Source organism: Mizuhopecten yessoensis, unplaced genomic scaffold (assembly GCF_002113885.1).
Source record: "Mizuhopecten yessoensis strain PY_sf001 unplaced genomic scaffold, ASM211388v2 scaffold9767, whole genome shotgun sequence".
Lineage (NCBI taxonomy): Eukaryota > Metazoa > Mollusca > Bivalvia > Pectinida > Pectinidae > Mizuhopecten > Mizuhopecten yessoensis.
The window spans coordinates 79,872-105,756 of record NW_018408212.1 but is presented as its reverse complement, the minus strand read 5'-3'; the positions used below and the strand labels follow the sequence as shown (position 1 = coordinate 105,756).

Genomic DNA, 25,885 nt, shown 5'->3' with positions numbered 1-25,885 from the left:
TTTACTTTACCACGAGACATTTACTTTACCACTAAACATTTACTTTACAACTAGACACTTACTTTACCACTAGATTTCTACTTTACAACTAGACACTTACTTTACCACGAGACATTTACTTTACCACTATACATTTACTTTACCACTAAACATTTACTTTACCACTAGACATTTACTTTACAACTAGACACTTACTTTACCACTAGATTTCTACTTTACAACTAGACACTTACTTTACCATGAGACATTTACTTCACCACTAGACACTTACTTTACCACGAGACATTTACTTTACCACTATACATTTACTTTACCACTAAACATTTACTTTACCACTAGACATGTACTTTACCACTAGACACTTACTTTACCACTAGACATCTACTTTACCACTATATATTTACTTTACCACTAGACATCTACTTTACCACTAGACATCTACTTTACCACAAACAACCTATTAATAGCTATGGTCATTCAAGGACGTGCCAGGTTTTGGTGGTGGAGGAAAACAAAACAAAATAACCCACTAACCTGCGCCCTGGTGACTGCCCCATGTAGGCCTCTAACCTGTGACCTAGTGGTGAAGGCCTAGTGGTTGTAATAAGAATATTTTATTGAAATCTGTCAGGGAACCTATTGATTTCAAGTCAATTTTGTGTGGGGAAGGGTTTCGAAAGGTATTAAATGTTCAATCCAAGAACAAAAGAAATCAAACCTGTTTTTTCCTGTTGCTTTGGTGGTCCTTCACTTGGCTTTTCTTTGTTGCTTTGGTGGTCCTTCACTTGGCTTTTCTCTGTTGCTTTGGTAGTCCTTCACTTGGCTTTTCTCTGTTGCTTTGGTGGTCCTTCACTTGGCTTTTCTCGGCAGCTTACACGTTAAAGGAAGCGCTGTCATTCACAATTCAAAGTGCTTGATATTGCCTAATGTTCTCTTCCATCAAAGATTGGAGATACAATTGTATTTGCACAATAATTTGTTGTTTAACAGAACCACATCGTACACAGGGCATTCTAGCCAGAGTTGTGTGCTTACCTTGCTAAAGGTTAAAGGTTGTCTGTGTTTTGTTACTTATTACTTCACAATGACCTTCACTGACCTTGTCACCCACTAAAACAAGGTACCAGTGACCTGTATTTTCTAATCCACTCAACAATCAATAGAAACAGCGTTTTCTGGCTGTAATTTCTGTAAAGGTACATCTTTTAATGATGTTTATTTTGCTCCAAAGTTTTTTTTAACCAAGACACATATTTTCACTTTACTGAAAAAGAAAGGAAACAGATTCTTAGGCCATAATTTCCTTGTATCTTTAATGAAGGGCTACCAGAATTAATATGTTCTAAAATGTATGGCTGAAGGTGTTTTAGCACTATAGCTAGTCAGATCTAGGTGATCTGTGTTAGACTTGATAAGAAAACACTAAAATATCTGTACATATCTTGTTTTCTCATAAACAAATGACAGAGAAATACCAAGTAGGAACTGGGGTATATGTTATGTTATGTTCAGGGTTTCATCTAGTTGTTGTGATTTTTTGCTTACCTCAATCTGCTTCAGATTTCCGTAGATTTAAAATGTTTGTTGGCTAAATTCACAAGTTTGTTATTCTTCCTGATTCTACAGACATTTATATTTATGACTTTTTTGGGAAACAAAAAAGTTGCCAACGAACTTTAAACCATTTTCATGATGAATCTCAAGTTTTGTACTCAATGTCTTAATTAATTGTAACTTGACAAGAAACTCTTATTGAAATAACTAAATTAAAAAGAAACTTAACATGGAAAGGATATTTGGGTACAAGTCTCTAAAAATGCCTACAAAATCAGTTGAATTAAAAGTTATACCCATTCAACTAGAAAACAAGCTCAGAATCTTGCACACAATGTGTAGGCTTGTCAGTGACACTAAATCTACATTAAATATCTTTATAACTTAGTGTCTACAGTCACATCTTTAAATTCATCATGAAATATTGACAAATTCCTAATCAAGTTTTGTAGATTTATAATTTTACTTTGTTTCTGTTACAGAGCCTATGCGTTCCCAAAGTTTTGAGGAGAAGCGAAGTCGTAGTCTGGAGGACAAACATCCGGAAGTTAAGGAACACAGTGGTTAGTATATATGAATTACCTCCCTTATAAATATTTTATAAAAGAGTGATCTCCCTTTATTTTTCCAACATATTTTTGGTACTACTTCTAGATATTCCAGAATTAATTTTGGGTCATGTTTCCATGCTAGAAATTAGTTAATGAACTTTTGTAAACCTATAATTCTCAAATAATCTTGTTGCCTTTTCTTGTTTTATTTCTTGTGTTTTTTCCGCAGTAATGGCATAGTTCTAATCTTTAAAAAGAAAAATTGAAACTGTTTGATAAAATTGAAAGTCAGTAGAATTAGTTTCTGGCTAAAATGTCAGCAATCCGTTTATTTTGAAAAAACAAACAGTTGATTCTTTTTGTTAAAAATTGTGTCTGTTGATGATTTATTTTAACTATTGAAATTGCCTTGTATTAGTTAACAAGGATTTAACAACTGTACGTGGCATGCTTGTTAAGTGGTGCACTGTTACGAACCACCACAACTGTCTTCATGAAAAAGCATGTATTACTATAACCAAAAAGTTGTTTTTTTGAAATGTGATTGTGTTTTTTTTTAACAACCTTACTTTTTTGCGTCTCTCCTATTTGATTTTCTCTCCTAAGTTTTAAACAATTAATCTCTGTTTAAATCTAAAATGCTCCATCTCCATCCATATTAATCTAAGCCTTTAAATGTAAATTTAATGCACCATTCGGAATGTTAAAATATTATTCAATACAGTAATTCAAGTTCAATTGCAACATCCAAAGTTCTGATGTAGAAATAAAAATCTTACCTGTCCCAATTTTTTTATTTATTTTTGTTAATTCTTTCAACATGGCACCATTTTTGACACTTTGCAATGTATTGAAGTAAACAACAGTACAATTACAATCGCACTTTGATATTAAGTTGTTATGTTTTCAGTTTCTATGTCACTTGTTTAATTGATATTCTAGATCTAGTATTTCCTTCTGTGTGTTAGATCACCTAGGTAACCACAGCTACGATGAGATGGCTTGCATCATGTACCCCAGTGAGTTTGATTTGATGTATTAACTCATCACCCCTGAAATTTCATAATGAACTATACCGACCTTTGAATTGGATGAGTTCAAATGTGTCTTCAGGGGTGAATGAGTTAAATCTAGTACTACCGTTCTTTGCTGTTAGAAATTTTGCTTTGTATGTAACTAACACATATCTACAGTTGAAACTTGTGATTCAGCAGGTAACAGTTTAAGAAAACTTGTATTTAAAAACATTTAAACAGCAAAGATTTTTTTTTGTTATTCTGGCTTAAGGATCATGTCTTAGATTTAAATCTTATTTTCAGCGATTGCCCAAATTTCTTCCAAATTTAAATCCTAATTTCAATTGTTGTCAAAGTAACTGCTTTATTTGGACTTAGGGATATATGCTATACTTTTAAAATGATTTTTTGTAGAGTTTATCTCCCTTTAAAGAAATTACCGTATTCATCCTTTAATAAACCCACAAGGCTAACAATTTTTTGGCATTTCTTCCTAATTGCAATATATATTTGTAGGCTTGATACCAATCATAGGATTATTGCTGGATAAATACGGTAATTATTATTATCTAATACATTTACCCCCATTTAGTATATTTATAGGTTTCTTCTATAACTAACATTGGTGTCTTCCTTAAAGTAGATGCATGTTATTACTGTAGAATTTCCTGTGTCCTTAAGGGTCCTTATACCACTGTCATAAACTGTTTTTCTTAAGGATTCCTGTACCACTACCGATGCTGAATCTAGCGAAATTAAACCCCCGCGAAATATAACCGCTAAACGGTAACATATGGATACACAGGTTTCACTGTAGAGTTATTGTGAGCTTCTTTCTCCTCCACCGCGAAGCATGATAAAAGATATTTATATATCTGTCTAGTTGTCTGCCTTGTTTATTTTCTTTTTTTTAATGCACAGCACTGTTATTTTGTTTTGTTTATGTATTTTTTATTGTCGTATAGCAACTCATCCAGATTTAGTTTCATTTCGTTTGAAGTGATTTAATTTCTAGCCAGATTTTGATCAAATTCAATATACACAGTTATAAAGTTAGAAAATACCTAGAATGAGTTTGTATTTCAGGGTTCAAAGGTCAAGGAAAAGGTCATTGTTACCATTTATAGAAAATTGTCAATTATTAATTTTAACAATTTTTATTCATATCTTGTAGCATTCCTATGCTTACGAGATGTCTAATCGGTATGGCGTGTGAATGGACTGGCTTGCAGTCAGACATGTCTACTAGCATACAGTTTTGCGTGACAATTGGCATGCTGTTAAGCTTTTGGAATGCTGTGGCATGAAATGTGTTCAGTATTTAATTCAAGAAATGTATTTTCATGGTACTATTCAAATCAATTCAATCTGAATTTTGGGTGGTTGGGGGGCGCAGCGGATAATTAAGACAAGCGCTCTTCATCCAAATGGCCGTGGTTCAACTCCCCGATTAAAGGTTTAAAGGCTGTAGGGAAATGTGATGTGTGTATAACACCGCGCAGAGACGTCACATTGTTGTTGATATCTCTCCCCAAAATTCACTACAAGGTCATCTTGGATCAATTCGGTTTCCTCCCACATTAACTAAATCATTCACCCCTGAAATTTCATATTGGACTATTCCAACCTTTGAAATGAAAGAGTTCAAATGTGTCTTCAGGATTGAATGAGTTAAGACCCTCTGCACGCATCCATCTGGGTTATGTAAAGATGATGAAACATTCATAACACTAGTTGATTTGAAAACAGACTCTCTGTGAGCAGATATAAAAGCATGGCTGATCAATGTTGAGTTGATATTAACAACACATACATAGTTTGCACTTTTGTGTAGAGTCAAATCGATTTGTTGGTTTTGAAAACCATGCTATAAAAATTCTTAAATGTTCTGCATTGTAATTTGTAACAAAATATTGTTTATAACAGAAATTTTAGATCATTTTTCAAAATAAATATATCCTTAAAAGTTAAGTTTGTTTTGAACTCAAACAGGGAAACCTATTTTACGAGCTTTTGATAACGTCTGTTTACTTATGTCAAGCAAAGAGTGTAAATGACCAGTATCTCAACTCGAAACTGCTGGAAAAAACCAAGCCACAGTGGGGCGAATTGGTAAAATCAGCTGTCAAAAACCATAGAAACTTTTCGCCCAATTGCTCTCTTATACTGCAGGCAGTCAGGGGATGGATGGGTAACATGTTAACCCATTTCGCCCCTGTAGTGAATGTTAACTCATTCACTCCTAAAGTCACATAAGAGCCTTATCAAATTAAAGACTGGGCAAGTCCAGTTTGAATATGTAGGTGATTTTGGGGTGAATGTGTATAAATGGGGTCATAACAATGACTGCTGCTGGTGGCCCTCTTTGTCTCTGTTCATTGAATTCCCTTCCCTCCTTAACATTTTACCAATGTTTAATCCAGGAGTTATAAATGTACAGCACAAAAGTTTGTGTTCAATGTATTGGCCCCAAGTGTAATAGACTAAACTTGGTAGGGGAAGAAACTCCTATTTTAGGGGAAGTAATCCCTTTTGGTAGGGAAATTTACTCCTCTAGTAGGGGAAGCAACTCCTCTGGAAGGGGAAAGTAACTCCTCTGGTAAGGGAAGTAACTCCTCTGGTAGGGGAAGTAACTCCTCCGGTAGGGGAAGTAACTCCTCTGGTAGGGGAAGTTACTCCTCTGGAAGGGGAAAGTAACTCCTCTGGTAGGGGAAGTAACTCCTCTGGAAGGGGAAAGTAATTCCTCTGGTAGGGGAAGCAACTCCTCTGGTAGGGGAAGTTAATTATCTGGTAGAGTGAATCAGTAAAATCAGTTACTCATGTGGTAGGGGAAGTAACTCCTGGTGTATGGGAAGTAACTTCTGTTGTAGGGGAAGTAATCCCTTTTGGTAGGGAAATTTACTCCTCTAGTAGGGGAAGCAACTCCTCTGGTTGGGGAAGTTAATTATCTGGTAGGGTGAATCAGTAAAATCAGTAACTCCTGTGGTAGGGGAAGTAACTCCTGTTGTAGGGGAAGTAACTTCTGTTGTAGAGGAAGTAACTCTTCGGTATGGGAAGTAACTCCTTTTTGTAGGGGAAGTAACACCTTTTGTAGGAAAATTACTCCTGTGGTAGGGGAAGTAACTCCTTTTGGTGGCTTCATCTTCTATAAAGAAAGGAGAATACTGCAAGTAAAAAAAACCCCTCTTGAGTGGAACACTTCTTCCTGTTTAAACTGATGCAGTGGCACCCTTGACCTTGAAGTGTTGTCTGCTGGAAATGCCATAACCCTTGCACACTTTGTATAAATCGGTCCTGTCCTCTCATTTAAGATACAGAAGACCTTGTGTTTTATTATTCCCTGATGTTGTTGTGTTTTAGATTACTTTATTGTCTAGATTTCTGTCGTCTACATGAAGTACTTGTAGATAACTCTAAAAATAGGATAATTTATTTGTCTACTCTATTTTCTTTAGCCAAAATATTAAATATATATGTATATATATGTTTATGATAAACATACATGCACGTATACACTAACTTATGATTCTCATTATCAAATTGAACTAAAAATACAGTATTCTCAAAATGTATGGTATATAACTTCTGTTTTTTGTATTTTCTGGAGAGAAAAAAATCTAAAAAAAGTTATTTTATTTTATTTTGTAATTTTTTTAAATATGAGAATTTAATAAAAAAAAAGTTGCTGAATTTGGAATTCAATTTTTGTCCCCAGTTGAAGACTTTATAGAACCAAAAAGTAAGACTACCTTAAAGTGCTTGTTTTATTTTTATTTATTCCATGTTTTTTGTTGTTGTTTTTTTTTTTAATTTTGTTATTATTTCAGTTGAGGATCATTATTTATTTCACATTCACAGTTGCTTTAAACTACAGTAATATTTTAATCATTTTTTTTTTTAAATGATAGTTTTCTAATTGCACAGTGTAAATAGCTGGAACAAGAATATATTTAAATCATTGATATTTTTGAAACCAAGAAAAAAAATGTTACTTTTCTTTGTAGATATTTAATATAAAACAAAATCAGTTTCTTCTGACTGTATATATATAGTTACTATGATTTGTTTTGAACAAATCTGACATTTTAAAATAAATAATATATCAAATTGCCAGAGAGCTCCAAGATATGGTTTGTCCTGTATTGAGAGGGTAATTTATGTCACTCTCAAAAACCTTTACTGTGATATGATAATTACCCATTTATTGTTCCAAAATTGTTAATGATGATAATATAAGGCACAAATGTATGCATGTTCCAAAGTAGAACAAAAAAGCAGTTTTATGCTTTTTTGAACAAGAAGTATCGTAAAAAATTCTTGATGTTGTTATTGTATTAATTGTTTCATGATAATTATTTGTTTAATGGAATTTCTTAAAAATTTTCACTGAAAAATCATAAATCCCTATAATTAGATTTTCACTGAAAAATCATCAATCCCTATAATTAGATTTTCACTGAAAAATTATCAATCCCTATAATTAGATTTTCACTGAAAAATCATCAATCCCTATAATTAGATTTTCACTGAAAAATCATAAATCCCTATAATTAGATTTTCACTGAAAAATCATCAATCCCTATAATTAGATAATTAAGGGACTAGGTATGTTATGCATCTTTTTAGCCTTTTATTTAATAAATATTCATAACTTTTAATAAATTAAAAAAAAAAATTGTTTTTAAAATTTTGAACACTTACCAAGCATGAAAATACTCATTTGTGTGGTCAGTTTTAATAGTCATGGTAACCAATTCAATTTTGCGTAATTTAGTAAATGTTGAACGCAAGTTTTTCCACAGCTTTTTTCTCAGAAACCATAGTGTATATACTTGAGCTAACTATGTATTTTTTCTGAAAATATATAACCATTGTTGACATATTCTCAAGGGAAAATCTGTACAATATTTTTCCTAATATATGCAAATTTCAATTTGTTACCAATATCAACCATGATTAAAACACAAAGTATTCAAATTTAAGGAAACAGTGTTTTGAATGCATTATCAAAAGTTTTTGAATTTCGATGACTTTGTGGGCCAAAAAGATGTCAAAACCACACAGAGTCCTTTTAATACATACTCCAGCCTCACTGTTCTATCAACCACTTATTGCATTGGTAAAATCATTCAACCAATGTTTTGAGGACAAATTGGTAATTGTCGATCAAATATACTGTTGTGGAAAAAACTATCCATCTATATAAACATACATGCCAACTTTTTGAAATTTCCATGGGGAGATTAGCCATTCTCAAAATAAAAACAAATGAAGTGTGTGTATATACCCCGAAGAGACAAAATAACCCTGTACAATTACATATTTTTAGTTGTTCTTTCAGATGAATTGATTAAATCCTAGAATAAAGGAAAAGTTTAGCAAATTCACTGGTTAAAAACAATAAATAAAAGGCTCCGAAATTGGGATTCTCCCTCCTAAATAGGAAGAGTTGGCAAGGATGTCTCACAGTCCCGCTACTGTTGCTGGACATCAAGGTTAATGGGTTACCAGGACTTCATTAGATCCTGCATGTTGATGTATTCCGTCTTTGCGTATTGCAGAGTTATCTTCTCTTGGGAGCAGGTATTGATTGTTACGTCACATGTTTGTGAGAGTAATGTCATCAATTTTTGAGAAAATGACGTAATTTTCTCGCACAAACCTATGACGTAACAATCAATACCTGCCCCCAAGAGAAGATAACTCTGCAATACGCAAAGACGGAATTTGTGTACATTACACTTTTTATAGGAATGTGTCCACCTCATATTGCCACTGCAATCCATACATGTGATTTCTTTTGGAGTGTTTGCACATTATGCTAGATGTTGTACAGTAGGGAGATACATAGGGTTTAATACAGGATTGTGTGTTTTATAGTATTGGTGTATTTAGGTACAGGAGTGTCGGTCACACATATGTAAAAGTACTAATTTAGGTGATTTTAATGTTATGCTGGGTAATTACATGTGCATAATGATATCAAAATCTATCATAACGCCCCCTCCCCACAACAAGGTTTGGAGGTTATTTGAAATCAGATTTTTTGTAACTTGACACTGTGAAACTACATTGCATGTAGATGTGCACAGGAAAGGAAATTTGTGATACCACTATTTTTCTAGAGCCCCTTAAAATTTGAATTTCCTGCTCAACAGACATTGTAAGTGCAACACCTCCTTGTTGGTTTGTTGGACTGGACATTTTATGTTATCACGTGAGCAGGCGGATGCGAACGGTGTCGGATCGATATCTTGAGTACTTTTCAACAGAAAAACTTCAAACTTCATAGGCAGGTTCATTATCATAATAGCTCGGACCGGATCGATTACTGTAAATATCGGACAGTAATTTATGGAGTTATGTCTCTTTATTCAATTGCCAAAAGATTTTTAACGGATTAACTTTAAACTTCATAGGAAGGTTCATTGCCATGATAGCTCGGTTTGATAACCACCATTGTTCAACTGTTATGTATGGAGTTATGGCCCTTTATGTAAAACCATACAGACAACTGCTCATTGCATGTATGACGGGCGTATTATGCTTTCGGGGTACCCTTGTTGTTACTTGGCACAGTGAAAGTAAATCACATGTATATGTGCACGAAGAAAGAAATTTGTGATTCAATTATTTTTCTTTGAGTTATGGCCCTTGAAACATTAATTTCTGCTCCACAAACTTTTAAGCGCAAGCAGGTGGTGTATCTTTGAGCTTGTTCACAGTTTCTTTGGTTTGTACTGAAACAAGAGTATCCATGCCCTAGATAACCATGTTTGTTGATGGTCCGTTTAACCCTTTCAACCCTATTTAACTTCAGTAAACTCTTCCATGCTTTGATCTGGTTGAGTCCATGATGGTTTACAATGGTGAAAGGGTTAACAAAACAAAAAACAAACTCATTCTGAACTATATATGGTACATTCTCTTAGCAATATCATTAACTATTAAATTTCAATTCAAAACAAGAAGTACATAAACTCTAACAAATCTATCGTGTTATGTTATCACAAAGAATTAATATATCGTATTATGTTATCACAAAGAATAAATATATCGTATTATGTTATCACAAAGAATAAATATATCGTTTATGTTATCACAAAGAATAAATCTATCGTATTATGTGACCACAAAGAATAAATCTATCATATTATGTGACCACAAAGAATAAATCTATCGTAATATGTTACCACAAAGAATAAATCTATCGTATTACGTTATCACAAAGAATAAATCTATCGTGTTATGTTATCACAAAGAATAAATCTATCGTATTACGTTACCACAAAGAATAAATCTATCGTATTACGTTACCACAAAGAATAAATCTATCATATTATGTTACCACAAAGAATAAATCAATCGTAATACGTTATCACAAAGAATAAATCTATCGTATTATGTTATCACAAAGAATAAATCTATCGTATTATGTGACCACAAAGAATAAATGTATCGTAATATGTTACCACAAAGAATAAATCTATCGTATTATGTGACTGCAAAGAATAAATGTATCGTAATACGTTACCACAAAGAATAAATCTATCGTATTATATTATCACAAAGAAAAAATCTATCGTGTTACGTTACCACAAAGAATAAATCTATCGTGTTACCTTATCACAAAGAATAAATCTATCGTATTACATTACCACAAAGAATAAATGTATCGTATTACGTTACCAAAAAGAATAAATCTATCGTATTACGTTACCACAAAGAATAAATGTATCGTATTACGTTACCAAAAAGAATAAATCTATCGTATTACGTTACCACAAAGAATAAATGTGTCGTATTACGTTACCACAAAGAATAAATCTATCGTATTATGTTACCACAAAGAATAAATCTATCGTATTACGTTACCACAAAGAATAAATGTATCGTATTACGTTACCACAAAGAATAAATCTATCGTGTTACGTTATCACAAAGAATAAATCTATCGTATTATATTATCACAAAGAATAAATGTATCGTATTACGTTACCACAAAGAATAAATCTATCGTATTACGTTACCACAAAGAATAAATCTATCGTATTATGTTACCACAAAGAATAAATCTATCGTATTACGTTACCACAAAGAATAAATGTATCGTATTACGTTACCACAAAGAATAAATCTATCGTGTTACCTTATCACAAAGAATAAATCTATCGTATTACATTACCACAAAGAATAAATGTATCGTATTACGTTACCACAAAGAATAAATCAATCGTAATACGTTACCACAAAGAATAAATCTATCGTATTATGTTATCACAAAGAATAGACAAGGAATCAACATCTCGATTTTCATGTTTTACTAGCTACAGAACAATAGCCTGCTATTCCCCAGGACTACGACTGTGACTTCATCATGTGATAACAGTCTTAGGGGTACATGCTTTTATAGAATGAAATAGAAATTTTATATGATAGAATGGACAAAGTGTTGGATTTTGATGCGATGCTGTATAAAGTATTAAACTGTATCCAGTTATATCTTCAAATTATTGGTTATCACTTGATAATTTAATCTTGCTTGTAACAAGCATTTTCATTGGCTTAAAAATTTATGTTATCAGCCCATAACGTAAAAAAATGATGTCGCCGTTTGTAACGTCGCTTTTTATTGGCTGATACAGCAGCGCAATAATTTCTAAGAGAAAAGAGTCCATCAATAAAAGTGTATTTCCACAGGGATTGTGTATAGTAGATTAAATTATAAGGATAAACTTGAATATATTTCGCGGTTTATTTAGAGTACACTCCGTTTTTGTGTGTTATATCTCCATAACATGAAAAATATATTCAAGTTAATCCTTAAGTATCCATACACCCACAGCCTCCTCCCCATGAGATATTTACCGAATTAAAGGATTTTATGAAGAATTAAGTGTAGAAGAAGAGTTTTGTGGACTAGTTTCTGGTTGTATTGTTGTTTGGTGACCCAGTCGTACTGTAGTGTGCACGTTTTGTTGTTACAGCTTTGATAGAACGCCACTATCTGACTGTCCACCTTCCTTTAGCCAGTGACCACCATCGACGATCATGGTCAAGTATATTTTGCCTCGGAACTGAAGGCCTTAAAGGTAATCCTGACTTATCTCCCCTTGTCCCCTGTGTTGTCTGCCTTTGTCGTATATTAGTGCAAGTAGATAATTGTTGTAATTCTTTTAGTCCGTATAGTTATCCTTTTGTCGGTTTGGAATCTTTTGCAATTCAGCTTGTTGGTTTTTGAGGAAAAAACAGCAGTTCATACGTTTTTTGCAGTATGTTCTACACTTTAGAAGCCAACAATATTAACTTAAATTTAAATATAAAAAAAATATCAAAAAAGTGATATAAGTATGTTTGTCATACAATAGAAAGATTCCTTTTATAAATATAAAATGGAATTTCATTTCCGAAGTAGTTTTGAAGTTTGTTTGAAATACAATAAATGTAAAAAACAAAATTTGATTTTTGTTGAATTTGGAGATATCTGACGAGATATTTGATGTGTTGTATTAGGCAATCAACAGAGTATATATATATATATATACTGAAGAGGTTTAGTTTCTAAAAAAAGCACAGATTTGTTTTGAAACTAAAAACTGAATAACAAAAGATTGCATACCTAACTTAGTTTAGTAGTGTAGAAAATGCTTGTAGAATATTGTACATTTCTTTCGCCAGCTGAAGGGTTTAAAAGAGTTATCTGCCCTTTGATTTGTTTTACTTCAAGCTTTAACTAGGTGTCTTTTCTAATCCTGTTTTTGAAGAACTAGAAGTTGCTTTTATTTTCAGTCTTTAAACCTCCTTCTACCGCTGTTGACCATAATAGACTCATTCACATCAAAGTAATGTATAGTCTACTAACCTACACAGGTGTAAAAGGGTTAAACTTGTAAGCAATGGTTTCCTTAGTAACATATAACCTGGGTAACCATTATTTGTGGGGGAAAAAGCATCATGACTGCATTTCCGTATGATTTAATAGAACAATGCAGGAACAGAGCAGGTTATTAAGTGTAAACTTGTCCATATTCACTCATCCTCTATTGAAAAATTAGAAGTTTTTGTATTTCTTTGACCTTGACATCATCTACAATACTCCAGGGGTTATATGCTTACTAACATTCTCTGCACCTCTGGAATATGGCATGACAATATCCTTATGGATGACGCCAGTAGAATTGTTTGATCCTTTGATGTACATCAACAGAATCGTGCGACAGTATAGCGGTAAAACTTCCTGGCTTAGAAGTCAAGTGTCGCTCCTCTGTAATCTTCAAAGGACAGGTGTGATCCTAGCGATTGGTCAGGTTCGCTTACCTGAAACCAATCAAATAGCTAACACCATGGCACATCACTTTGATTCTGTCATGACATATTCCATAGGCAGAGAACAGAAGTAAATGTAATCCTTGAAATTGATGAAGAATGCTATCAAATGTTGTATTGGGCTTTCCTTCAAGGAATTAATTAGTCTAGACGTAGGAGTAATCAAAATCAAAAGAAGAGATGACCAGACACCATACATCAAATGGGAAGTATCAGTACCTTTAATCAAGTTAAATTTAATTCAGATGTTGTCTTGTCTTCTTTTTTGAATTTTATAAAGACATGAAACTTTGATAAAAACTAAGTTTGTTTTGAACACAAACATGAATTGAAAACTTGTTTTTCGAGCTTTCAAAAACGTCTGTTTTCTTCATCGATCAAAGAGTACGAGCTTTTAAAACCGTCTGTACCCTTCAAGCAAAGAGTGCAATTCTTAAGACAAAGGAAGTAGACGTTTTTGAAAGCTTGCAAAACAAGTTTTCATTTACTGTTTGTGTTCAAAACAACTTAGTCTTTATAATTCATATCAAACTGATGAATCCTATTCTGAATACATGAAACTTGGGCACGTGTGAAAATCTTATGGTGCAATAACATTATACAATGCATGTGATAAGTGTATACAGCTGATATTTTCACTTACAAACATGCTGAGGCGTTGTACAGTGCTTCTACTTAAACATGCTGAGGCGTTGTACAGTGTTTTTACTTAAACATGCTTAAACGTCATAATTTTATTAATGTGTTTAAATGCACTATATTTATTCATTTTTGAAATATTTGCAAAAACACTTGTGAGTAATTTGTTTATAATGTATGTTTTACTTCAGATGTCCACTGTTGTGTTCATGCTCCATACAGTACAGCTCTAACCCCTTGGCTTTTGATTGTTTTTACATTAGAATTTCCCGTATTTTTCCACCATTAGAGTCATCATACAGGCATAGTGCTTTCCGTGTTTGAAAAATTATCATTATTTAAAGAGGTTAATAATAATTCAACTATCATATTTTTTTGATGTTTGTGATGAAATTGACAAATTAAATACAAAAGTAATTAAAGTCTTACAGTACAAGTGTATTAAGTCTTGAAACTTAAAAAACCCATATTGTTCAAATTTGTATATTTTATTTAAAAGAGTGAAAAATGACAATGCAAAAAATCAAAACTGTATATATATATGTCATACCTATCAAATTTTCTGTTGAGCTTCCATAAATAATTACAATTTTACTCTCTTGACTTTCAAAATAGTTATCAAATTTGCTGTTGAGCTTCCATAAATAATTACAATTTTACTCTCCTGACTTCCAAAATAGTTATCAAATTTGCTGTTGAGCTTCCATAAATAATTACAATTTTACTCTCTTGACTTTCAAAATAGTTATTAAATTTACTGTCTGGGCTTCTATAAATAGTTAAATTTTACTTTTCTGATTTCCAGAATATAGTTATCAAATACTGTCTGGGTTTCCATTAGAGTTATTTTAGTGTCAGGGCCTCTGCTCAAAAATCGGTCAAAGGTTCAGTTCATTTTACTTGATTCGGTGATTGATTTTTTTCCCATTATTTCTATTTTTTTATTTATTCATTGATCGCTATATTGATATATATTTTTAATCTCATTATTATCTGGACTTTTTGTTGTCAAAAACATAATGATAAAACAGTATAGTTATGTATACAAGGGCAACCATTCAAAACTTATCATGATAGATCAGCTTTTGTGTGCTTGAAGTTGGTCCTAAGAGGCATTAGATTCGGTAAGATAAATAAAAATAAAATGTACAACATTTGACATAGCGCCCTATCTAGCTAGCATAAGCCACTCTAAAGCTCTTTACAGTACATAGATATACAATTTAATACAATGAATACAATTAGCATATACATTAATCAATACAATTTTGAGGAATTCGCAGTAGCTGTCTTATTAGGCGCTAACTACTAGTCCTACGCCACCTGGCTAATATCTCCCTATGTATGAATGCCTACGTGTGTGCTGGAGATATATTGTGTTCTGTTTGTAGTGGGACCGTACTTCCAACGGTATCATTAATAGTGCCACCTCACTTGAATGCCACAGCACAGATACCGCAACATCCAACCCAGTATAATATTTCCCTTTGTTTGACCCTTGAAAACATGATATGTTTATTAGTGTCAGATTGTGTCTTACAGCAGGTGTCTTATTAAGGATCCCCGTACCACTACCTAAAACTGTAACGAAATGTTGGAAAGTGTCTTTTCCGGCATTACTATACATTACATAAATGTTTTCTAGAAAGAAAACAACCATACTTTGTGAATAACAAAATGACAAGAGGAGAGTTCAATGTGAATAACAAAATGACAAGAGGAGAGTTCAATGTCAGTCCTATGTTAAATGTCTGCTTTTAAAAGGATAATTTTCTGTTGCAAACGTACCAGTACTATTATTATAATTAAAAAGTGAGATTGTTGATTTTTAGCTCACCTGGTCCGAAGGACCATGGTGAGCTTATGCCATACCGCAGCGTCCGTCGTCCGTCCATCAACTTTTCCTTTAAAACGCTACTTGTCCTGAACGGCCAAGCAGATTTTGACCAAATTTGGTCTGGAGCATCCTTAGGCCAAGGGACTCAATTTTGTATAAATGGTGGGTGTGCCCCCCCCCCCCCCCCGGGGGGCAGAGGGGCGGGGCCCAATAGGGGAAATAGAGGTAACACGGTGGGTGTGCCCCCCCCGGGGGGCAGAGGGGCGGGGCCCAATAGGGGAAATAGAGGTAACACATTTAAAATCCTAGGGATTAAGGGATTTTATCCTAATTTAGTCTGGAGCATCCTTGGGCCAAGGGGACTCAAAATTGTGGGTCTGGTCCCCCAGGGGACTGAGGGGCGGGACCCAATAGGGGGAATATAGCAAATTCTTTAAAATCCTTCTTCTGTAGGAATGAAAGGATTTGTTCCATATTTGGTCAGAAGCATCTTTGGGAGAAAGGGAACAAATTTTGTATAAATGTTGGGTCTGGCCCTCCTTGGGGTCGAGGGGTGGGGCCCAATAGGGGAAATATAGCAAATTCTTTAAAATCCTTCTTCTTCTGAAGGAATGAAAAGATTTGTTCCATATTTGGTCTGAAGCATCCTTGGGTGAAGGGGAACCAATTTTGTATAAACCGTGGGTCTGGCCTGCCAGGGGCCTGAGAGGCGGGGCTCAATAGGGGAAACATAGCAAATTATACTTTAAAATCCTTCTTCTTCTGTAGGAATGAAAGGATTTGGTCTATATTTGGTGTGAAGCATCCTTGGGTAAAGGGGAATACATTTTGTATAAACGGTGGGTCTGGCCCTCCTGGGGGCTGAGGGGCTGGGCCCAATAAGGCAAATATAGCAAATTCTTTAAAATCCTTCTTCTTCTGTAGGAATGTAAGGATTTGGTCTATATTTGGTGTGAAGCATCCTTGGGTAAAGGGGAATACATTTTGTATAAACGGTGGGTCTGCCCTCCTGGGGGCTGAGAGGCTGGGCCCAATAAGGCAAATATAGCAAATTCTTTAAAATCCTTCTTCTTCTGTAGGAATGAAAGGATTTGTTCCATATTTGGTATGAAGCATCCTTGGGTGAAGGGGAACCAATTTTGTATAAACCATGGGTCTGGCCATCCAGGGGCCTGAGGGGTAACCCCAATAGGGGAAACATAGCAAAATATTCTTTAAAATCCTTCTTCTTCTGTAGGAATGAAAGGATTTGGTCCATATTTGGTGTGGAGCATCCTTGGTTAAAGGGGAACCAATTTTGTATAAACAGTGGGTGTGACCCCCCTAGGACCTGAGGAGCGGGGCACAATAGGGGAAATAGAAGTAAAACCTTTATAATCCTTCTACCATAGGGATTAAGGGATTTTATCCTAATTTAGTCTAGAGCATCCTTGGGCAAAAGGGACTCAATTTCGTATAAACAGTGAGTGTGGCCCCCCTGGGGGCTGAAAGGAGGGGCTAAATAGGTGAAACATAGCAAATTCTTGAAATACCTTCTTCTGTACGAATGACAGGATTTTGTCCAAATTTGGTATTAAGCATCCTTGGGTGAAGGGTAACCAATTTTGTATAAACAGACTGTCTAACACCCCTGGAGGCAGAGAGGCGGGGCCCAATAGGGGAAATAGAGGTAAAACCTTTAAAATCCTTCTTCTATCATAGGGATAAAGGGATTTTATCCTAATTTAGTCTGGAGCATCCTTGGGCCATGGTGACTCAATTTTGTATAATTGGTGGATATGACCCCCCTAGGGGCATAGGGGTGGGGCTCTGTTTGAAGTTTGTTCTCGCTATATCTCAAGTACTGGATAGATCTTTCTGAAATTTTATATGTACTTACAGCACCTACCATGGAGTGCTATACCTTTATTTCATACAAATTATTATTTTAAACATATTCAGGTGAGCGATACAGGCCCTCTGGGCCTCTTGTTATATACTTGGTATGTATAAGACTATAATTCCCAATGAGAATAGTTGCAACTTTCTCCTCCTTAAACTGATGACCACTTTTCTTTTTTTTTTTTTTTTTTTTTTTTTTTAAATAGAGAAACTTGATTGGGGATTTACTCATCTTCGATACTTAAGGGTAAAACATGCTCACTTACCTCATTAATATGTCACCAGCCTGCCACATTTCTCTTTGATGTTGCAAATGGTCGATTTTTGGTACCGTATCAACACAGTACTGATGGGATTCAAAGTTCCTGTCCTTGAAGCACTGGGAAGTGTTCCGACACATCTTGCTGGTTAGCTTAACATTTATTGCGCGATGTACAACAATGTAAAGATTTTTTTTGATGCCTACGAACTTGAATAAAGCGTGATGGGTTTATTAGGCCATAATAAATTATTTGCTAGATTCTCATCCCCGCCCGCCCCCTCTTTGAGGCCCCGCCCCAATTTTTTTTATTTGCGAAAAAAAAAACGAAAATACAAAATCCGGATTTTTTTCCCGTTTTCCGCTTCAAAAATTAGTTTTATATTATCAATTTCCGGTTGTAGAAAACTCGTCGTCTGCAAGTATGGTTTTTGTAATTCTAAAGCTGAAACGGCAACTTGCCGTTCTTAAAGATTGGTATGGGTGTTCAGTAGCCGATACTAAAACATTAATGCAAGTCTTTCATGAATTAGCCGAAGGAACAATTGACAAATCTGCGCCCGTCGAGTGTGGTAACAGGGCCGTTGTGTCGGCCGGTAAATCGAAAGTGGAACTGACCCAGTGTGATGGCGCATGTACGGTGGGGGAAGTGGTGTCGTACCTCGGAGCTTATTTAGAATTTAATATTGATGCTGATACAGAAGAGCAGTCGGCAACTGCCATTGCGAAATCCGACGCATTTACAATTTTAATGTCGGGATTTTCGAAAGCAACAATGACAAGGTCACTGTAATTAAAAGAGGACGATATGTGAAAAAGTAATGTGGTGTGTATTCATACCAAAAGTTAGTACAGATATATATGTGGACTGAACAGTGAAATGGTGTTCAATGTGTATACTGCATACTCAAAGTTGTTATTAACAAAAAATAAAGATAAATGTACACTGAACATGCGCCTTTATTGCACTATTCTAACACATTTGCAACCATTTCAAATTTTAGGAAAAATAAAAAATAAAAAATAAAATTCGCCCCCCCGCCCCAATTTTGAAAAGAATTTGGATGAGAATCTAGCAATTAATTTATTATGGCCTTAATGGGCACCCGCCCTCTGCACGGAAAGTAAGGAAAAGTGGGGGATGGGCTTATTACCAGGCATAGGTTTATTATCAGTAAAATATGGTATGCTCTCTGCACTCATGGAATATGTAATGAAAAAATTGAAGGCTCTATACCTGCCACAGTTTGGATGATACGAGAAGACTAGTTTGATCCTTTGATGTACATCAAAAGAACTGCATGACAGCATAACAATACAGTTTACTGGACAATTATCAGGCTAGCGATTGGTCAGTCGGTTTTAAATGATACTAATTAAATAGCTGTCTTCCTGCCTTCAGTCAGGGATGCAAAGAGCGTAAGTGAACAATCGCCCTGGAATATCGAGGATGAGTTTTCCCAGACTATCAATGAAATAATCAGTCATGCGTCATAACTAATTATTAGTTATAATTGGCTAAACAGTAGCTGAAACAATTTATATAGCTATTAATATATAATCTTTTGATAAATCTTTTAGACTGGTTGTCTACTAGTATGCACGGTATACCAATTAAAAAAAACTAATTTTTCGATAAAGCAGATTTCCGTAAAAGTGACTTTTTTATTCAGGATACTTTTTTAAAATGCTTTCATCTTGAATATTCATTATATTCACAATTCTCTTTTTGAATATCCATTATTATACCAATGTTGATTTTTAAACAAATATTTATCAGTAGATGGTAAAAAAGAATTTTGCAATGTATTTTTTTGCTTTTGATCAGAAATTTAAACTGTACATAAGTCACACTATATGTTTGTATCAAGTTGAAATTTCATTCATATTTTTTTTTTTTTTTTTAAATTTTATTCTTTAATTGAAGAATGTGTGTGTGTGTGTTTATATCACGTTTGTATCAGTTTGATGATTGATGTGCTGTCCTATGTTCTGTTGACTGTAGGTTTAGACGAAAACGTGATCCCAGTAATGGCGCGAGCAAAGTCTGCCTCGGTCCTAGGAACAGCGGGTATGAATACAGGGACAGATAATGGCACAAATCTGAACCCTTGATTGTGACCAGGCACGACACGTCAATGTTGTTTGTAAATCAAATGGGACCAGACTAGCGCCAATATCTTGACCCTTCTGGTCAAACAACACACAGGGATCTATGGGTTGGGTACATTGTTAATTGTTGATCATATTGAGTTCGTTTTATTCGTTAGTTATTTGTTTTAATATGTTTTGCAGGCTTTTCTTGGACAAAATAATGTTATTTTGGATCAAAGGTGATAAGACTGACACACGATTTTCAGAGGTTAATAAAATATACGTAAAGTCTCCAAAATCAAAGGCCTGATTTTTGTACAGGGGAATGAAAGCCAGAATATTGAAGGTGAGATGTCAGTCTCAGTTGCAGGGGAAGTTTTTATTATTTGTAGAAAGCTGTTTTACCAGTTACATCCATCCTGCTCTACTCACTGCCTCCTACTCAGCTTCCCACTTTCCTACGATTAATTTACACTACCTCTAATTCGTCACTCCTTCCCTCACACACCCTTGTCTCCTTACTCTTTCCCCTTTCCCTTCTATTACTCCCATCCTCTCTTTCTTCTCCCACCTACTATTCACACTTCCCGACTTCCCCACACTTTTCCCTTTCACAAATTTTCACTTCTCGCCACCATTCCCGTTTTCCTTCAACTCCCGACTTCTTGCCACTCCCCCACTTACTCACATCTTCCCCAATACCCGATTTGTCACTTCTCTCCACCACTTCCCCACCTTCCCCAATACCCGATTTGTCACTTCTCTCCACCACTTCCCCACCTTCCCCAATACCCGATTTGTCACTTCTCTCCACCACTTCCCCACCTTCCCCAATACCCGATTTGTCACTTCTCTCCGCCACTTCCCCAACCTTCCCCAATACCACATTTGTCACTTATCTCCACCACTTCCCTCTCAACCCCCCACCTTCCATCTCTGCGTTTTCCTTTTTTGCCTCTATTCCCGACTTCTTCCACTACCATACCCTTATTATACACTTCTTTCTTCTACCCACCAATTTCATTTTCCTCTCTCCCATCTTATCTATCTTTCCCTCCATTTCCTATTTTTCAAACTCCAATCCCTTTTCTGTATTCCCTCCTTCCTTGTTTTAATACTTTGATATTCATTGCTTTTCTCAGTTCCTAACAAAGATTTAAGAACCCTAATTTGACTATACCTCTCAATAAATGTTCGTCCGTCTGTAAGTCTATGACCGTTTTAAGTGCAACTCCTCCTAAAACATATGTTATTTTTTTTGTAACTTGACACAGTGAAAGTACATGATTTAGACGTGCAGGAAAAAAGGAATTTGCGATTCAATATTTTTTTTTATGGAGTTTTGGTCCTTGAAGCTATAAATTTTAATTACATTGTATGTTGATGTAAATGAAGAAAAGAATTTGTTAATTGAATTTTGTTCCTGGAGTTATGGCCCTTGAAACTACCAATTCTTCTCCAGAACCTTGTAAGTGAAACGCCTCATTTACTGTTAGTTGGATTTTTCTGTAACTTGGTGCATTGAAATTAAATCATTTACAGATGTGCATGAAGAAAGGAATTTGTAATTTGATTTTTCCCCTGGAATTCTTCTTTAAATTTCTCTTCCAGATATCTTTTAACGAGTTTCTCTTCCAAATATCTTTTTAAGAGTTTCTCTTCCAGATATCTTTTTACGAGTTTTTACACAGTTTCTCTAGTTTTGCAATTGCTGTAGGTCTCCCTGAACTGATAGACTGAGACAGATGTCACTGATCTCTGTTGGTTAAAGGTCATACTCTGTCACTGATCTCTGCTGGTTAAAGGTCATACTCTGTCACTGATCTCTGTATGTTAAAGGTCATACTCTGTCACTGATCTCTGTTGGTTAAAGGTAATACTCTGTCACTGATCTCTGTAGGTTAAAGGTCATCCTCTGTCACTGATCTCTGTTGGTTAAAGGTCATACTCTATCACTGATCTCTGTTGGTTAAAGGTCATACTCTGTCATTGATCTCTGTTGGTTAAAGGTCATACTCTGTCACGGATCTCTGTTGGTTAAAGGTCATACTCTGTCACGGATCTCTGTTGGTTAAAGGTCATACTCTGTCACTGATCTCTGCAGGTTAAAGGTCATACTCTGTCACTGATCTCTGTTGGTTAAACGTCATACTCTGTCACTGATCTCTGTTGGTTAAAGGTAATACTCTGTCACTGATCTCTGTAGGTTAAAGGTCATACTCTGTCACTGATATCTGTTGGTTAAAGGTAATACTCTGTCACTGATCTCTGTAGGTTAAAGGTCATCCTCTGTCACTGATCTCTGTAGGTTAAAGGTCATCCTCTGTCACTGATCTCTGTTGGTTAAAGGTCATCCTCTGTCACTGATCTCTGTTGGTTAAAGGTCATGCTCTGTCACTGATCTCTGTTGGTTAAAGGTCATTCTCTGTCACTGATCTCTGTAGGTTAAAGGTCATCCTCTGTCACTGATCTCTGTTGGTTAAAGGTCATTCTCTGTCACTGATCTCTGTAGGTTAAAGGTCATCCTCTGTCACTGATCTCTGTAGGTTAAAGGTCATCCTCTGTCACTGATCTCTGTAGGTTAAAGGTCATCCTCTGTCACTGATCTCTGTAGGTTAAAGGTCATACTCTGTCACTCATCTCTGTTGGTTAAAGGTCATACTCTGTCACTCATCTCTGTTGGTTAAAGGTCATACTCTGTCACTGACCTCTGTTGGTTAAAGGTCATACTCTGTCACTGACCTCTGTTGGTTAAAGGTCATACTCTGTCACTGATCTCTGCTGGTTAAAGGTCATACTCTGTCACTGATCTCTGCAGGTTAAAGGTCATACTCTGTCACTGATCTCTGTAGGTTAAAGGTCATACTCTGTCACTGATCTCTGTAGGTTAAAGGTCATCCTCTGTCACTGATCTCTGTAGGTTAAAGGTCATCCTCTGTCACTGATCTCTGTTGGTTAAAGGTCATTCTCTGTCACTGATCTCTGTAGGTTAAAGGTCATACTCTGTCACTGGTCTCTGTAGGTTAAAGGTCATACTCTGTCACTGATCTCTGCAGGTTAAAGGTCATACTCTGTCACTGATCTCTGCAGGTTAAAGGTCATACTCTGTCACTGATCTCTGCAGGTTAAAGGTCATACTCTGTCACTGATCTCTGCAGGTTAAAGGTCATACTCTGTCACTGATCTCTGCTGGTTAAAGGTCATACTCTGTCACTGATCTCTGTATGTTAAAGGTCATACTCTGTCACTGATCTCTGTTTGTTAAAGGTCATACTCTGTCACTGATCTCTGTTGGTTAAAGGGCATACTCTGTCACTGATCTCTGTTGGTTAAAGGCCATACTCTGTCACTGATCTCTGTTGGTTAAAGGTAATACTCTGTCACTGATCTCTGTAGGTTAAAGGTCATCCTCTGTCACTGATCTCTGTTGGTTAAAGGTCATACCCGTGACTGGTCTGTCACTGATCTCTGTTGGTTAAAGGTCATACCCTGTCACTGATCTCTGTAGGTTAAAGGTCATACTCTGTCACTGATATCTGTTGGTTAAAGGTCATCCTCTGTCACTGATCTCTGTTGGTTAAAGGTCATACACTGTCACTGATCTCTGTAGGTTAAAGGTCATACTCTGTCACTGATCTCTGCAGGTTAAAGGTCATACTCTGTCACTGATCTCTGTCGGTTAAAGGTCATACTCTGTCACTGATCTCTGTCGGTTAAAGGTCATACTCTGTCACTGATCTCTGTCGGTTAAAGGTCATACTCTGTCACTGATCTCTGTCGGTTAAAGGTCATACTCTGTCACTGATCTCTGTCGGTTAAAGGTCATACTCTGTCACTGATCTCTGTCGGTTAAAGGTCATACTCTGTCACTGATCTCTGTATGTTAAAGGTCATACTCTGTCACTGATCTCTGTATGTTAAAGGTCATACTCTGTCACTGATCTCTGTTTGTTAAAGGTCATACTCTGTCACTGATCTCTGTAGGTTAAAGGTCATACTCTGTCACTCATCTCTGTTGGTTAAAGGTCATACTCTGTCACTCATCTCTGTTGGTTAAAGGTCATACTCTGTCACTCATCTCTGTTGGTTAAAGGTCATACTCTGTCACTGGTCTCTGTAGGTTAAAGGTCATACTCTGTCACTGGTCTCTGTAGGTTAAAGGTCATACTCTGTCACTGATATCTGTTGGTTAAAGGTAATACTCTGTCACTGATCTCTGTAGGTTAAAGGTCATCCTCTGTCACTGATCTCTGTAGGTTAAAGGTCATCCTCTGTCACTGATCTCTGTTGGTTAAAGGTCATACTCTGTCACTGATCTCTGTTGGTTAAAGGTCATACCCTGTCACTGATCTCTGTTGGTTAAAGGTCATACCCGTGACTGGTCTGTCACTGATCTCTGTTGGTTAAAGGTCATACTCTGAACCTTAAGAGTCTTATATTTGTATTTCAAAGTTTGCTTTGGACGTCCATGCATAGTAAAAATTTGATGCCTTTTGTTTGCTGCCTCACTTACTTTCCTATCTTTCCCATTTCTTTTATAGTACAAACATTCTATTCGTTAGAGAGTGACACATGATAACAAGGTTTTTATGTGTCATTGTTTTTAATTAATAACACTAGTTTCAATAAGGAATTTATTTTTATAAAGGAAATTGACAAAGAATTTCCAATAATTCAAAGAAAAATATGAAATCTTAAAATTAAGTCAGTAATAGCTTAGTAGATTGTTTTTATACGAGACTGTGAAACTTACAACAAAGAAAATGATGTACAAGACTGTGAAACTTACAACAAAGAAAATGATGTACAAGGCTGTGAAACTTACAACAAAGAAAATGATGTACAAGAGAATAATGTTTCCATTGTTCCTGTACTTGTTTCTAGACTAACCATTTTTTTTAGAGTTATATTACAGGAAATTTAACGTAAGAATATATGTGCTATATAGTGTGACAACCATCTTCAACAAAAAATAGTTCATTCTAATAAATCGGTTAACCCTCTCACCACTGTAGACCACAATGGACTCATCCAGATAAATGTATGGTAGAGTCGACTAAATTTACCTAGGATTGAAAGGGTTAAATACAGATATCCATTAACAGTAATTGGAGTTTAGTTATTTGATGTCTGATATAAACCTGACGAGATGTTAATGTGAGCTTTTAATATATTTTGCAAAAAAATAGAATTCATAACTAAATTGGTATGTCTAGGGGTTTAAGTTCATCATTTGGAGGAAGGAAAGCAAAAATATGCATACAAGTATTCATCGTTTTATATAATAGTGATGAAAAATTTAAAGGGGTTTGTTAAGCTGATCAATTTTGAACAACTTGGTATTTAACTAATAGCTAATAAAGAAATGGTGTTTTTGCAAGGTGGGCAAAGAAAAAGAATTGATCATTAAAAACAAGTTCAAAGTAAATAATTCAAGTAAAAATCTAAAACAATTTCCTTAACTTAATCATCTGGGTGTAGTTATTAGCTCACCTGGCACGAAGTGCTAAGTGAGCTTATGCCGTGGCGCTGCGTCCGTCGTCCGTCCTCGTCCGTCAACTTTTCCTTTAAACAACTTCTTCTGAAGAACGGACAGGCCTAGAGTCATGATATTTGGCTGAAAGCTTCGTTGGTAGGAGCCCTACAAAGTTTGAGAACGAAAATGACCTTGACCTGTTTTCAAGGTCACAGGGGTCAAATATGTCAAAAACTTCAAACGACTTCTTCT

At 35.3% G+C, this 25,885-nt stretch overlaps 1 protein-coding gene across 1 annotated transcript in view; it reads left to right on the top strand.

Moving 5' to 3' along the window:
* LOC110458782 overlaps window positions 1-25,885 on the top strand; it is a 70,859-nt gene that overhangs the window by 34,389 nt on the left and 10,585 nt on the right. The window contains exons 14-18 of the mRNA XM_021510690.1: window positions 2,037-2,117; window positions 3,074-3,124; window positions 6,837-6,860; window positions 12,109-12,213; window positions 20,069-20,134. Of these exons, the coding sequence (XP_021366365.1) occupies window positions 2,037-2,117; window positions 3,074-3,124; window positions 6,837-6,860; window positions 12,109-12,213; window positions 20,069-20,134 (327 nt within the window). The remainder of the gene's footprint in view (window positions 1-2,036; window positions 2,118-3,073; window positions 3,125-6,836; window positions 6,861-12,108; window positions 12,214-20,068; window positions 20,135-25,885) is intronic.